Source organism: Aquarana catesbeiana, linkage group LG02 (genome assembly GCF_042186555.1).
Source record: "Aquarana catesbeiana isolate 2022-GZ linkage group LG02, ASM4218655v1, whole genome shotgun sequence".
In the NCBI taxonomy this organism is placed as follows: domain Eukaryota; kingdom Metazoa; phylum Chordata; class Amphibia; order Anura; family Ranidae; genus Aquarana; species Aquarana catesbeiana.
The window spans coordinates 36825678-36842152 of NC_133325.1; the positions used below are offsets into that span (position 1 = coordinate 36825678).

Consider the following 16475-nt stretch of genomic DNA (forward strand, 5'->3'; position numbering starts at 1 on the left):
ATCTACCTGACCCACACTGAGCTACCTGACCCACACTGACCTACCTGACATACACTGACCTACATACACTGACCTACCTGACATACACTGACCTACCTGACCCACACTGACCTACCTGATACACACTGACCTACCTGACCCACACTGACCTACATACACTGACCTGGTACCTGACATACACACACTGACTGACCTACCTGACCAGAAGGAGACAGACTTCATGTGTCCAGGTCCTGCAGCAGTAGCTCAGCCGTGGTGCTGGTGTGTGAGGCAGCCAGAGGAGAGGAGGAGAGCCGCCCGCCCGCCGATCGATGTCGCACGGCGGCCAAATTGTAATTCCCGCCTTCTTCCTCTTCCAGTCACAGCGCGCTGGGAGAGGACTGATAGGTGGAGTGCAGGCTCTGGGAGGTGCTGGGGATGCTGCTCAGGGTGGCGGTGTCTTCTCTCCCTCCTGGGCTCTTCCCGGCTCCCCAGGTATCCCCATCCCTGCTGCTTTGCACTCCACGGCGCCACCGGAGGGACGCTCCAGTCCAGAAGTCCCATGAGCACTAGCCCCATGAGCAGGGCTGGCCCAAGACATTGTGCTGACTGGGACCAGGAATAAAATGCTGCCCCCCCCTCCTCCACAAAAAAAACAAAACAAAAAAACAGCACGCCCACCAAAAGGCCCACACATCCATTATTTTATATCATGACAATTAAAACTAAAATTAAATTTATCAGGAAGTCAGATATTCATGCAACAGTGGTGGTGGGGTTCAGTCAGAGGCAGGGGTGGTGGGGGTGGGGTTCAGACAAAGGCAGATGTGGTGGTGGTGGTTGGTTTAGACACAGGCAGGGGTGGTGGGGGGGGTTGGACACAGGCAGGGGTGGTGGGGGGGTTGGACACAGGCAGGGGTAGAGGAGGAGGGTTAGACAGACACAGGCAGGGGTGGTGAGGGGGGGTTAGACACAGGCAGGGGTGGTGAGGGGGGTTAGACACAGGCAGGGGTGGTGAGGGGGGTTAGACACAGGCAGGGGTGGTGGAGATAAGATCAATGGCGCTGACACTTACTTTCTCTCAGTGTCAGCCGCGCCTCCAGCGATCCCTCTTTTATCATGGGGTCTCAGTGAACAGCAGGAAGCTCCTCCCCTTCACGCTGTCAGCCATCAGCTGACTTTCTCTTGTCGTCCCGACATGTCAGCAGTAATAGGGGGGAGCCGCGGAAAGGATGGTCCGCTGTGCGGGTATAGCAGCGAGTGCTCTGCCATCACCTCTAAAAGCAGCGGCGCCGCCCAGGCCACCCTCACGGTGGGATAAGAAGCGGAGCAATCGGCGGGAGTTCCGCCACTGTCTTCTTAGGCATCAATGTACCGCCCCTCAGAACATGCCGCGCGGGACCCATGGTAGGGCCGGCCGTGCCCATGAGCACTAGCCCCATAAGCACTAGCGCGGAGGAGGAGGAAATGCAATCCTCCTCCGCTTTGAATGCTGGGCAGTGTGGGCACAGTGGGCAGCGGCGTCACTGGTTGCTAGCTGCTAGGCGGCTATAGCAACCAGTGACCAAGAGTAGAGTCAGGCGGGGGCAGAGCCGGAGCCAGCGCTACCACGGCTCAGTCCGCCCCTGTCCCCTGCATTCTAGGACCAGGACAAGAGACTCGGGGCTATTAGCCCCAGACTCGGGGCTGTAGCCCCAATAGCCACCCCCTGACAACGCCTCTGGTATGGGTCATTATAAGAACGGCCAACTGAGTTAAGAACACATTTTGTACTATTAGGCTATGCAAGGAGTAGGTCATTCTGTGCAGATAGTTTGCGGCATCTGTGCTAAATATCATCTAAATCTTTACTGATACTGGCTGTTTTATGTCCTGATAAGACCAGATAGATGGTTACAGAGAACAAAATAACAAGCTCTAGCCAACATGTCTCAAGGTGTCTGTGCAGAAATATGAATTTCACACACTTCACAGGAAAGTTCTCTGAAAGTTTTGTTATCCTTTTTGCCTCCCATGTTTTATTTATTTTTTGTTCAACCAGGGGGGTAACTAAAACCTAAAGGGCCCCAGTGCAAGAAACCATGAAGGGCTCCCCCTGACCCTCAGCCGGGGGCCCTTCCCTCCGAGCCCGGTGGTGGAATGCCAATGCCCGGTTGCAAGTGCGACCCTTCTCCATTCCGTCATGGAGAAATTCGAGAACGGAAATGTCCTCCTGTGGAGAGTATCTTTTTGACACACACCAGGAGTTAAAGCACTCAGGGGAGGACTGACCATTCGGGCGTCAACCGAGGGCCCGCGGCCAGTAGGGGGCCCGTGAGAAGCTCCTAAGAGATGCTCGTCGGATCTAGGGGTATGCTGCTGGCAGTGCTGCAGCTGAGCCGTTATGCCGCTGTGGGGGGAGTGGGAGGCGGCGATCGGCAGCTCTATAGTGCTCACGGCATCTCCCTGGGGCTTGTACTTCTCCTTCAGAGTATATACAGTGGAGAGGGGAGGGGCCTCTGACCTGGGCAGCTACAAGTTTCACTCTTCAGTGTACAAGTGAGTTGCTCTGCTTGTACACTGTTGCCGACTGCTGCCTGGGTCAGAGGCCCCTCCCCTCTCCACTGTACAGAATCAGGAAGAGAACTACAAGCCCCAGTGAGATCCCTCGGTCCACAGGTACCATAGAGCTGCCAATCGCCGCCTCCCACCTCCCCCTGTGCTGGGGGTTGGAGGTGCACAGCCAGGTACAGGGGAACCTCTGGGGGGGGGTTAAGTCTGGGAACCCTGATGTATGGGGGAGGCTCCCTGGGGACCCTGATGTATGGGGGGCTCTCTGGGGACCCTGATGTATGGGGGGGGCTCTCTGGGGACCCAGATCTATGGGGGGGCTCTCTGGGGACCCTGATCTATGGGGGGCCCCTCTGTGGACCCTGATATATGGGGGGCTTTCTGGGGACCCAGATCTATGGGGGGCTCTCTGGGACCCTGATGTATGGGGGCTCTCTGGGGACCCAGATCTATGGGGGGGCTCTCTGGGACCCTGACGTATGGGGGGCTCTCTGGGGACCCTGATGTATGGGGGGCTCTCTGGGGACCCTGATGTATGGATGGGCTCTCTGGGGACCCTGATGTATGGGGGGCTCTCTGGGGATGTATGGGGGGCTCTCTGGGGACCCTGATGTATGGGGGGGCTCTCTGGGGACCCTGATGTATGGGGGGCTCTCTGGGGACCCTGATGTATATGGGGGGCTCTCTGGGGACCCTGATGTATATGGGGGGCTCTCTGGGGACCCTGATGTATGGGGGGCTCTCTGGGGACCCTGATGTTTGGGGGGCTCTCTGGGGACTCTGATCTATGGGGGGGCTCTCTGTGGACCCTGATGTATGGGGGGCTCTCTGGGGACCCTGATGTATGGGGGGGCCCTCTGGGGACCCTGATGTAAGGGGGGGCTTTCTGGGGACCCAGATCTATGGGGGGGCTCTCTGGGACCCTGTTGTATGGGGGGCTCTCTGGGGACCCTGATGTATGGGGGTGCCTCTCTGGGGACCCTGATGTATTTGGGGGTCTCTGGGGACCCTGATGTATGGGGGGCTCTCTGGGGACCCTGATGTAAGGGGGGCTCTCTGGGACCCTGATGTATGGGGGGGCTTTCTGGGGACCCTGATGTATGGGGGGGCTCTGGATGACCCTGATGTATGGGGGGCTCTCTGGGGACCCTGATGTATGGGGGGGCTCTCTGGGGACCCTGATGTATGGGGGGCTCTCTGCAGACCTTGATGTAAGGCGGGGCTCTCTGGGGACCCTGATGTATGGAGGGGGCTCTCTGGGGACCCTGGTGTATGGGGGGCTCTCTGGGGACCCTGATGTATGGGGGGGCTCTCTGGGGACCCTGATGTAAGGGAGGTGCTCTCTGGTGACCCTGATGTAATGGGGGTCAGGGGCTCTCTGGGGACCCTGATGTAAGGAGGGGGCTCTCTGGGGACCGTGATGTAAGGAAGGGGCTCTCTGGGGACCCTGATGTAAAAGGAGGTTCTCTGGGGACAAGGTATTCCAGTGCCCAGGGAGAAGATGCCAAAATGAGCCCAGACCCCCCCCCCCCCCCCAATCGCAGAGCTCAGGGGTCGGAGCTAGTAGAAGCATTTGCAGCACACAAAAACACATGATGGTTGAAGAGTGCACCAGTATTACTATTTACATTTGTGGTTGGTTGGTCATCACAATGACCACAAAGCACACAGCCAATTAGATTGCTTTGATGACGGCTTGGTTCGCGGTCAATAATGAGTAACCTGGCTGCCCAGGGGTGATTTCTGAAGATTGTAAATGATGCTCTAGAACTATGACCTGCGGGCTGCAGCCCTGATCGTTGTATTCTGACAGTGGAGGAGTCCTGCTGTCAGAGTACAATGGCACAGAGGGGGGATTCCTCCATCCACCTTGTTTTGAGTGGATGCAGGAATCTATTCAGCTTGCTGGAAAAAAAAAATAGCGTGTACTAGGGTGGCACTGATACCGGTATTATTGCTGATACTAAGCATTTGCAACTCCAATACTTTCTGTGCGATTTGAGCTCATACAAAATGAGTGGGCTCAAAGCGCACTGTAAAGAATCAAATGTGAATTGAACAGGAATGTGGTGCAATTCCTGTCTGAATCACATGCAGTTTCCCACACTGCTCCTGTGTGAACCCAGGCTTGTCATAATGACTTCAGTCTGGGTTCACACTGGAGTGGTGCGGGAAACCTCATGTGATTCAGACAGGAATCGCACCACATTCCAGTTCAAATCACATTTGATTCTTTACAGTGCGATTTGATCCCACTCATTTTGTATGAGCTCAAACCGCACCGCAAAGGTATTGGCAACTGTTATCAGCGAGTACTTGAGCTATTGTTGGTACAAAACAGGTATTGGTACAACCCTGGTGTGTAAACAGCTTTAGACAATGTGTCTGGGTGTTTAATGAACTCAAAGACAAAGCTCCTGGGCAAACAAATCTGCATAGGTGAGATTAAGGATAACCGGGAAAACATTTGTCACTGTTAGTACCTATGCACAAGAACTTATATTGTAGGTATAGCATACACTATACAATCTGATTGTACAATCTCTGCACAATCTCCTTTAGATTTATGAAAACTTTGTAATATATGGACAACCTAAACAATTCAAGTAGTATCCAATCAAGCAGGCCTTTGTACTACATAGTTGGTGGTAGATCCAAAAGATATTGTACAATCAGATTGTATAACGTAAAGGTAAGCTGGAGGCTGGCCATAGATGGATCGTTTTTATTTTTTTATCAATCAGCATCTGATCAAAAAAAATTGAATGGATCCCCCCCAATCCACACAACTAAGGTGGATGAGGGAATCCTTTCCGCTGAGACATCGATGTCGGCGCTGCAAATCTAAGGAAACATTTCTGCTGGTTTGAGAGAAGTTGATCATTAAATTGATGTCTCTTTAGCAAGAATGACTACAGAAGGATTGAAACCTGTCCGGTCCTTGCTGGACCAGTTACATTTCTATCCATCTAAGGCCAGGTTTAGTAGCTCCTGTTGCTTTCTTATGTCTGGGAAACTCACTAAGACTCCATGTACAGGAGTTCTTTAGGGCCCATTCACATGGGGAGCAGACATGTGTGTCCTGTGCAGGGCTCTCTTTTATCAGCATAGGGATGTATGGGCATTGTGTGCATATCACTGTGCCAGCGTCCCATTCACTTCTATTGGGACCCGCACCTGTATGTCATATTAGGATACAGAGGCTGTGTCCATGCAGACTCATGTCCCAGTAGATATGAATGGGGTGCTGACACTGGGATGCGCACAACACCTATGTACCCCCTTGCTGATAAACGCCAGCCCTGTATGGGAGATGCATGTTTGCACCCCTTGTGAATGGGCCCTTACTAAAAATAGAATCTGAAATAACAGTTGTCTTCACAATTAGCAGTGATATGAAGCCTGAAAGTATGTCACTGTTACCTGTTGGCTGAGTAGAGGCAGCACAGAGACACAGGAGAGAACAGCACTCAGTTTGGCTGTGCAGGTAGAGAGGGGGGGTCCGAGAGAAGGGCACAGGAGGGGAGGGGGTCCGAGAGAAGGGCACAGGAGGGGAGGGGGTCCGAGAGAAGGGCACAGGAGGGGAGGGGGTCTGAGAGAAGGGCACAGGAGGGGAGGGGGTCCGAGAGAAGGGCACAGGAGGGGAGGGGGTCCGAGAGAAGGGCACAGGAGGGGAGGGGGTCTGAGAGAAGGGCACAGGAGGGGAGGGGGTCCGAGAGAAGGGCACAGGAGGGGAGGGGGTCCGAGAGAAGGGAGAAGGGCACAGGAGGGGAGGGGGTCCGAGAGAAGGGCACAGGAGGGGAGTGGGTCTCAGAGAAGGGCACAGGAGGGGAGGGGGTACGAGAGAAGGGCACAGGGAGGGAGGGGGTCAGAGAGAAGGGCGCAGGAGGGGAGGGGGTCACTATACAGAGGAGGAATAGGCTCTGAGATCTCTAGAGCAGGGAGAAATAACAGGAGGCTGGGGGTGGGGGTGGGGGGGGGGGTGGTGATCTTCCACAGACATGAGACAGTGAGAGAGATAAAGCAGGAGTGATAAAAAATTACTGGAGAGGGGGGAGAGAAGCCACTGTGAAGGAGAGGGAAAGTTGTATGCATGTAGACTGAATCAGGAAAGTGCTGATACCTTCCCAACCTCACGTGCCCCGCCTGCTCCACTCTACTGTTGCTGAAAGACTAGTACTGTGTGCTGTCCAGGCAGGGGGGGCAGGTGTAATGCTATGATCTACATGCAGGGACAAAGCCGCTCTCTGCCTGCGTTATATCCAGGGCCGTTTTTAAGGCAGGGCGAAAGGGGCAGCTGCCCTGGGCCCTGTCATTGTTGTTGGGCCCAAAGCAGCTGCCTCATACTTGCCAACTATCCCAGTTTAAACTCCCTTGCCCCTTGAAGTTTTAGTCCTGTGCTGTGTCCTGATATCTCAGTGTGAAGTGCTGCTACTAATGCTGCCCAGTTCTGCCCTATTGTTTTGTACAAATTTCTCACCTGCAGACCCTGTGTTTACATGTAAATAACCAGCAATCATTTGTAAATAGCGGCAGCATTCATATGTAAATAGCTGCATCCGGCGGCATAGATATGTAAATAAAGGCGGCATTCATATGTATATCATGCCCCCCTGCAGTGAGGAGATGATGTGCTGTAACCTCTAGCAATCAATCAGTGAGCAGTATTACTATACAGTAATCTCTAGCAACCAATCAACAAACAGAAATCATGTTCTGTAACATCTAGCAACTAATCACTGAGCCTTAATGTAGGCTGTAACCTCTAGGAACCAGTCAGTAAGCGGTAATGATACACTGTAACCTCTGGCAACCAATCGCTGCCTGATCTAATACAGTAAACTGATTTTAAGTCTAGATGCTATTTATTGTATGTCTCAGAGCAGGTGGAGAGCGAAATTTTATGGGGGGGGCCCAAGAAAACATTTGCCCAGGGTCCAATCGATATTAAAGACGGACCTGGTTATATGCTGCAGAACGGGAAGTGTTGTACCCAGCAAACTGCGCCCTCTTCTCACATTAAATCATCCCGCCCAGGGCAGATGCCCCTGCCGCCCACCCCTAGTACCGGCTCTGCTACCTACTTGCTGGAACAGTGCTACCTCTGCTGAATTTGGTGAGTTCTAAACTGCCCACTAGATGGCGCTTCTGTACATACACACACAAAGGAGCAGTGGGGGAAATCGCATGTAATTCGGACAGGAATCGCACCACCTTCCTATTCAAATTGCATGCGATTTATTGCAGTGCGATTTGCGCCCATTCATTATGTAAGACGCAAATCGGTATCGGGAGTATTTGGGTGAGTACCGACACTCGCTCAAATGACTGGTATCGGCACTTAGTGGACACCAAGACTAATAGAAAGGATGAATGTCACCAGAGAGGAAATAGACAACAATAGAAACCTGAGTGGTTCTATCCCTTCCACATTCTATCCATAAGTAAAAAAAGAAAAAAAAAAAAATGTTGGCTTTAGATATACTATACAACAAATAAGTACACAGTGTCTGCATTCTGCTATTACCCAGGATTACAGATTTGTCTGATATTAAAAATTAAACCACATTGCAGAGGGACATTATTTATAAAAAAATAAATGTTTATTGAAATAAAAAAAATCCTATGTACAACAACATATAAAAATAATTTCTTGCAATTATAAATATACAGTATTTACGGAGCAATTTGTTTGCATTGTTCACATCACAAAAATAAAATGTGTGGAATATAAATCCCATCTAAGCGAGTCTTGCTCAGACATTAGAAAGGAGCTTATATTTTAAATGTTGTAGTGGTGCTCAGTCCCAAAGTCCAAATACAAGTCCTTGTGAAGTAAACACCATGCAGTCTTTAATCCACCTCTTCAATGGTAGGTCCGGGGTTGCAGCCCTGTCTGGCCTGAGAACTGCAACTGCCTCCTGGCATCCCACCAGCTGATGCCCCTTGGTACAGTCTGGAGATGATAGGGTTACATACCCTCTCCAGCTCCTTCTGCTGGTGGATGTACTCCTCTTTCTCAGCCAGCTGGTTCTTGTCCAGCCATGACAGGACCTCATTACACTTATCCACAATGGCCTTCTTATCTGATGCACTCATTTTGTCCTTGATATTGTCATCCTCCACTGTGCTCTTCAGATTGAAGACATAGGCCTCCAGAGAGTTCTTAGCAGCAACCCTCTCCCTCTGGACATCATCATCAGCCTTGTACCTTTCTGCCTCCTGCACCATTTTCTCGATTTCCTCTTTGCTCAGTCTGCCCTTGTCATTGGTGATGGTGATTTTGTTCTGCTTTCCTGAGCTTTTGTCCACAGCAGACACATAGAGGATTCCGTTGGCATCAATATCAAAGGTTACTTCAATTTGTGGCACTCCGCGTGGAGCTGGAGGAATGCCACTGAGTTCAAACTTGCCCAGGAGGTTGTTGTCCTTTGTCATTGCTCTCTCACCCTCGAAGACCTGGATGAGGACACCTGGCTGGTTGTCCGAGTAAGTGCTGAAGATCTGTGTCTGCTTGGTGGGGATAGTGGTGTTGCGTTTGATGAGTACAGTCATCACCCCTCCAGCTGTTTCTAGACCAAGAGAGAGCGGGGCCACATCCAGCAGGAGCAGATCCTGGACTTTCTCAGACTTGTTACCAGTCAGGATGGCAGCTTGTACAGCGGCTCCATAGGCGACAGCTTCATCAGGATTGATGCTCTTGTTTAGCTCCTTCCCATTGAAGAAGTCTTGAAGGAGTTTCTGCACCTTGGGAATACGTGTAGAGCCTCCCACTAGAACAATGTCATGAATCTGAGACTTGTCCAGCTTGGCATCTCTCAGGGACTTTTCAACAGGGTCAAGGGTTCCCCTGAAGAGGTCTGAACAGAGTTCCTCAAAACGAGCCCTGGTGATGGAAGTGTAGAAGTCAATGCCCTCATACAGAGAGTCAATCTCAATGCTGGCCTGGGTGCTGGAGGACAGGGTGCGCTTGGCTCTCTCACAAGCTGTTCTGAGCCTCCTCAGAGCTCTCTTATTCTGGCTGATATCCTTCTTGTGCTTGCGCTTGAATTCTTCCACAAAGTGGGTCACCATTCTGTTGTCAAAGTCTTCTCCACCCAGATGAGTGTCACCTGCTGTAGCCTTCACCTCAAAGACACCGTCATCAATTGTGAGGATGGAGACGTCAAATGTGCCACCTCCCAGGTCAAAGATCAGGACGTTGTGTTCACCTCGGCTTCCTTTATCCAAGCCATAAGCAATGGCAGCAGCTGTGGGCTCATTAACGATTCTCATCACATTTAAACCAGCGATGACTCCGGCATCTTTAGTGGCTTGGCGCTGGGAATCGTTAAAATAGGCTGGCACGGTGATCACAGCGTTTCTCACAGGATGACCCAGGTATGCCTCAGCTGTTTCCTTCATCTTCAACAAGACCATAGAGGAAATTTCCTCAGGTGAAAAGGTCTTCTCTTCTCCTTTGTATTCCACTTTCACTTTGGGCTTCCCACAGTCACTCACCACCTGGAATGGCCAGTGCTTCATGTCAGACTGCACCACAGGGTCATCAAACTTCCTGCCAATCAGTCTCTTGGCATCAAAGACCGTGTTCTGTGGGTTCATGGCCACCTGGTTCTTTGCTGCATCTCCGATCAGTCTCTCTGTGTCGGTGAAGGCCACATAGCTCGGGGTGGTGCGGTTGCCCTGGTCATTGGCGATGATCTCCACCTTGCCATGCTGGAAGACGCCAACGCAGGAATAGGTCGTGCCTAGATCAATGCCAATTGCAACGTCTTTGGGAGCCATCTTCTTGCTGGTGGATGGGTAGATTTCTACAGAATGTCTTCTCTGGGGTCAGTAGATGAAGCCGGTTCTCCTCTGCTGTGTCAGAAGATACGTCTTCTCTGTGCTGTATCAGGAACGAAGGTGTGTTCTCCTCTATGAGCTGAGCTCTGTCTTCTCTCTGGGAGTTTTACTATCTGCCTCTCTCTGTGCAGCTCAGCTCTATTTATACTCGCTGGCTCAGCTGTGAGAAAGTTCCTGACGAATCACGGACAATCTAGGCACACGCTTTGTTGTCTCCCAGGGAACCAGCTGGAACCTTCCGGAGACTTCCTGGATGCATCACCCAATCAGCACTAACCTAAGGCGACGTCATCCTCAGATGATTCAGGAAGCTACAGGAATATTCAGGGACTCCTTAGGCTCTCACCAATTAGAGTTGGGTTTGGTGACCTCAGAATGCCGGGTGGTATCACAAAGGTTCCAGAATGCCGGTGTTACATGGAAGAGCACCGCTGTGTCTTTCTATATAACTGTACAAATAATAAAATTATCATGGACAGAACTCAGCATGGAAGAACACTGTGTCCCCTCCCAGCAGTGTGCATGTGTATGCATGGATGGAATGAATTACAAATCAATGTTATTGATACAAAGTAACACATTTACCCCCACCCCCTATATCTGTATATTACACCCTTTCCTATACGGTACTTTTCTGGTGTATATGGGTGTTTAACCATTTCAGGACTGGAAGGTGACTGGATATGATAAGCCCAATCACTGGGATCACTACAAGCGGGAAATTATAAACCCTTGAATGACTTTAATTGTGTGAATTCTTCCTTCCTGATGAATACGGAGTCCCAATATTAACCCTTCCACTACTAAAGCGTCTCCCACTTCCCTAACAGCACACAGTGCTGCCTGCAAACATGTTTGGATCCTCCTGCACCCCAAAGTGGGAATCATAACACCTAGTAGATTTGATTTATTTATTTCAGGTACTTATATAGCGCCGTCAGTTTACGCAGCGCTTTACATATACATTGAACATTCACATCAGCCGCTGCCCTCAAGGAGCTTACAACCTAAGGTCCCTAACACACACATTCATACATACTAGGGACACTTTAGACAGGATCCGATTCACCTACCAGCATGTCTTTAGAGTGCGGAAGGATAACGGAGTACCCAGAGGAAACCCACACAGGCACAGGGAGAACATGCAAACTCCATGCAGATGGTGTCATGGTCAGGATTCGAACCAGCAAACTTTTTTGCTGCTAGGTGAAAGTGCTAACCACTACACCACTGTCCACTGTACTGCCCTGTGCTGACTTTCATATCCAGGATTAGTGCTTTAAAAGTGACTGCTGCCCTGACAAATTATGTGTCATCATCAGGGGTGGACTGACCATTGAGCCACTCGGGCACTGCCCGAGGGCCCTGGGCCACTAAGGGGCCCCATCAGGGTTGCCAGCCTCAGTAAAACCAGGGACAGTATGTATAAATCTGTGGTTTTTTTTTACACCTGTCTGTGCATACTGTGTGTAGATGTATGTGTATACTGTGTGATTGTATACTGTGTGTGTGTATACTGTGTAGTCCCATAATCTCTGATTGGCTGGGGGCCCCATAATCTCCTATTGCCCAGGGGCCCCATGAGTTATCAGTCCGCCCCTGGTCATCATCTAGACTTTCCTGCATACCACAGTGCTACCTACAACCCCCCAACCCTATCATGTCATTACCGTTTAGCCAGACCTCCCCCATCCAGAAGAATCCTTTCCCATAGAAGAAACCAAATCTAAACTGCAGACTAAAAAACATCCAAATTGAAGGCCAAAAACTTGTTTTATGCATGTACAACTGATGGACATTATAGACATTACCGCTGGGTGCCTGGGAGCCTGCACTTAGTTTGGGAGAGCAGGAGGCATTTATAAAATGCTATACTGGGCTGTCTTGTAGAAAGGCTCTTACCAGGGCTTATAGATATCTGCATACAGGGCTGTAAAGATATATGAGAAGGAGGGATTTCAGGCAGCATTGGATGTTTTTTTGTAATGTGTGGGCGTGGCACATAGTTTGGAAGGGTTGTAGGAACTTTAAATCTGGCCTCACAATTAGTAACCACTACGGGAAATGGACTCCATTAGTGGGGGAAAGCAGCTGGAATGTTGGTGGGTTTGCAGACGGTACTTTGCAGCCCATCGGGAGCCATTGCAGCTGGCTCATTAGGAAGGGTAGAAGAAACTTTCTTTATAAAATGGTTAAAAACACAGACATTGGGAGGAAGCCAATAGTGAGGAAAGGGATGATATATCTTGGTGCCTAAATGCTGCCACCAGGGTGGACAAGGATAATACGAACATCCAGAAATGAGCTGCTGCTAGCCATGAAAGGGTCAAACATATACAGACATTGGAAGCCACCAGTCATTATAGGGTTAATAGTTCCCAGCCATCAGGAAACATCTCCATATAAATAGGTAAATCCTATCCAGCCAACACAGACCCACAGGAAATGAAAGGGTTAATCACATCCTGCCATTAGGGAGCGGTTAGTCATGAAAGGGTTAATAAAATCCACCTGGAAGGACATCAGTCATGAAAGGGTTAATGGTATTCAGCCTCTAAGGAGTTGATAGTCATGGAAGGGTTAATCTTATCCAGCCACTGAGGAGACATTTGTCATAAATTGGTGGACCCGTGTTCAGCCAATAAGGAGATGCTGATCATAAAGGGTTAATCATATGCAGCCACCATAGAGCTGTTAGTCAGGTTAATCCTGTCTAGCCACCAGATAACCACAAGTCATGAAAAGGTTAACTGTATTATGCTTAATGGAGCTGCTGGTCATGTGAGTGTTAATGTTATCTGGCCACCAGGGAGCAATTAGCCAAGAAATGTTTAATTTTATTCAGCCACTAGGTAGCAGTTATAAATGGAAAGGGTTAATCCCAACCACCGGGGACCTGCAAGTCATGAAAGGGTTAACTCTGTCCAGACAGCAGAGATCTGTCCCCAACATTCCTGTACATTCAGGAATCATCTAAAGTTGATGACGTTTGTCTCAGGTCAGTGCTGATTGGCTAATGCTTCCAGGAAGTGTCTGGAAGGTTCCAGCTGCTTCCTAAGGACTGTGCGTGATTGGTCAGGAACTTTCTCACAGCTGAGCCAGCGAGTATAAATAGAGCTGAGCTGCACAGAGAGAGGCAGATAGTAAAACTCCCAGAGAGAAGACAGAGCTCAGCTCATAGAGGAGATCACAACTCCGTTCCTGATACAGCACAGAGGAGACGTATCTTCTGACACAGCAGAGGAGAACCAACTTCATCTACTGACCCCCGAGAAGACATTCTATAGAGATCTACACATCCACCAGCAAGAAGATGGCTCTCAAAGACGTTGCAATTGGCATTGATCTGGGCACAACCTATTCCTGCGTTGGCGTCTTTCAGCATGGCAAGGTGGAGATCATCGCCAATGACCAGGGGAACCGCACCACCCCGAGCTATGTGGCCTTCACCGACACAGAGAGACTGATCGGAGATGCTGCCAAGAACCAGGTGGCCATGAACCCGCAGAACACGGTCTTTGATGCCAAGAGACTGATTGGCAGGAAGTTTGATGACCCTGTGGTGCAGTCTGACATGAAGCACTGGCCATTCCAGGTGGTGAGTGACTGTGGGAAGCCCAAAGTAAAGGTGGAATACAAAGGAGAAGAGAAGACCTTTGCACCTGAGGAAATTTCTTCCATGGTCTTGTTGAAGATGAAGGAAACAGCTGAGGCTTACCTGGGTCATCCTGTGAGAAATGCTGTGGTCACCGTGCCAGCCTATTTCAATGACTCCCAGCGCCAAGCCACTAAAGATGCCGGGGTCATCGCTGGTTTAAATGTACTGAGAATCATTAATGAGCCCACAGCTGCTGCCATTGCTTATGGCTTGGACAAAGGAAGCCGAGGTGAACGCAACATCCTGATTTTTGACCTGGGAGGTGGCACATTTGACATCTCCATCCTCACAATTGATGATGGGGTCTTTGAAGTGAAGGCTACAGCAGGTGATACACATCTGGGTGGAGAAGACTTTGACAACCGGATGGTGAACCACTTTGTGGAAGAATTCAAGCGCAAGCACAAGAAAGATATCAGCCAGAATAAGAGAGCTCTGAGGAGGCTCAGAACAGCCTGTGAGAGAGCCAAGCGCACCCTGTCCTCCAGCACTCAGGCCAGCATTGAGATTGACTCTCTGTATGAGGGCATTGACTTCTACACTTCCATCACCAGGGCTCGTTTTGAGGAACTCTGTTCAGACCTTTTCAGGGGAACCCTTGACCCTGTTGAAAAGGCCCTGAGAGATGCCAAGCTGGACAAGTCTCAGATTCATGACATTGTTCTGGTCGGAGGCTCTACACGTATTCCCAAGGTGCAGAAACTCCTTCAAGACTTCTTCAATGGGAAGGAGCTAAACAAGAGCATTAACCCTGATGAAGCTGTTGCCTATGGAGCTGCTGTACAGGCTGCTATTCTGACAGGTGACAAGTCTGAGAAGGTCCAGGATCTGCTCCTGCTGGATGTGGCCCCGCTCTCTCTTGGTCTAGAAACAGCCGGAGGAGTTATGACTGTACTCATCAAACGTAACACCACCATCCCCACCAAGCAGACACAGATCTTCAGCACCTACTCCGACAACCAGCCAGGTGTACTCATCCAGGTCTTTGAGGGTGAGAGAGCAATGACAAAGGACAACAACCTCCTGGGCAAGTTTGAACTGAGTGGCAATCCTCCAGCTCCACGCGGAGTGCCACAAATTGAAGTCACCTTTGACATTGATGCCAACGGAATCCTCAATGTGTCTGCTGTGGACAAAAGCTCAGGAAAGCAGAACAAAATCACCATCACCAATGACAAGGGCAGGTTGAGCAAAGAGGAAATAGAGAACATGGTGCAGGAGGCAGAAAGGTACAAGGCGGACGATGATGTCCAGAGGGAGAAGGTTGCTGCTAAAAACTCTCTGGAGGCCTATGTCTTCAATCTGAAGAGCACAGTGGAGAATGACAATATCAAGGACAAAATGAGTGCATCAGATAAGAAGGCCATTGTGGATAAGTGTAATGAGGTCCTGTCATGGCTGGACAAGAACCAGCTGGGTGAGAAAGAGGAGTATTTCCACCAGCAGAAGGAGCTGGAGAGGGTATGTAACCCTATCATCTCCAGATTGTACCAAGGGGCAGCAGGAGGAGGGATGCCAGGAGCCAGCTGCAGTACTCAGGCCAGACAGGGCTGCAACCCCGGACCTACCATTGAAGAAGTGGATTAAAGACTTCACAGTGTTAACTACAGAGGGACTTGTATGTGAATTTTCGGAATGGTCATCATTGCAGAGTTAGGGTAAGGACAGTATAACATTAAAAATATAAGGACTTGCATGTGATCATACTGGACTGAGCAGCACTGAAGAAAAGGACTAAATACAGTACTTTAAAAAGACATAAACAGTGGATAATGAGGGAGAGTGTACAGTGATTTTTGCAGGTCATCAAACACGTCAAGCAAACTACATTTTACTATTTTAGGAAAAAGTTTTTTCTACTTCGATGTTTGTTGTACATATGGCAATTGATATTTTTTCCTAATAAATATTTTTCTTTTTTAATTTATTTGTGTTTTTGTTTTAATGTTAAATCTAAATATATTTTGCAATGTCTTCAGTATAATATTAGTTATTATCTTCATAGGAGATAAAAAAAAAAAAAAAAAAAATTTTTTTATTAGGCATGGAAATTGCATTAGAATCTTAATAGTATGGGGCAGGGGCGTTGCTAGGTGGCAAAAAGACCAGGGGCTTCAGCCCGAAGTCCAAGACCAGCACGGGGGAGGCTTCTAGTGGTGCTGGGTTTTTTTGGTTGGGCAGAGGGTTTGTGTGGTTGTGTGGTGGTGGTGGTGGTGGGGGGGGGGGTACGGTTACGCTGACTTGCTGGTTGCTGCCTGGCTTACCAGTGCCCATCAATGCTGACCACTAAACTGACCTACCTACCTGACATACACTGACCTACCTGACAAACACACTGACCTACCTGACATACACACACTGACCTACCTACCTGACATACACTGACCTACCTGACCCACACTGACCTACCTGACCCACATACACTGACCTATCTGACATGCAC

The 16475-nt window shown here is 49.7% G+C and overlaps 2 protein-coding genes across 2 annotated transcripts; one reads left to right on the top strand and one right to left on the bottom strand.

Annotated features, from left to right (window-relative positions):
• Positions 1–8162: 8162 nt before the first annotated feature.
• LOC141126792 (heat shock 70 kDa protein-like) lies at positions 8163–10631 on the bottom strand. The gene has a single exon (XM_073612779.1). It carries the CDS (start codon positions 10312–10314, stop codon positions 8383–8385), a length of 1932 nt encoding a protein of 643 aa, XP_073468880.1. The 5' UTR covers positions 10315–10631; the 3' UTR covers positions 8163–8382.
• Positions 10632–13019: 2388 nt separating this feature from the next.
• LOC141126791 (heat shock 70 kDa protein-like) lies at positions 13020–15955 on the top strand. The gene has a single exon (XM_073612778.1). It carries the CDS (start codon positions 13688–13690, stop codon positions 15617–15619), a length of 1932 nt encoding a protein of 643 aa, XP_073468879.1. The 5' UTR covers positions 13020–13687; the 3' UTR covers positions 15620–15955.
• Positions 15956–16475: the final 520 nt, after the last annotated feature.

Bases quoted from the DNA above. Each gene is read 5' to 3' on its own strand.
- LOC141126791 (XM_073612778.1), top strand. From the start codon at position 13,688: ATGGCTCTCAAAGACGTTGCAATTGGCATTGATCTGGGCACAACCTAT.
- LOC141126792 (XM_073612779.1), bottom strand. From the start codon at position 10,314: ATGGCTCCCAAAGACGTTGCAATTGGCATTGATCTAGGCACGACCTAT.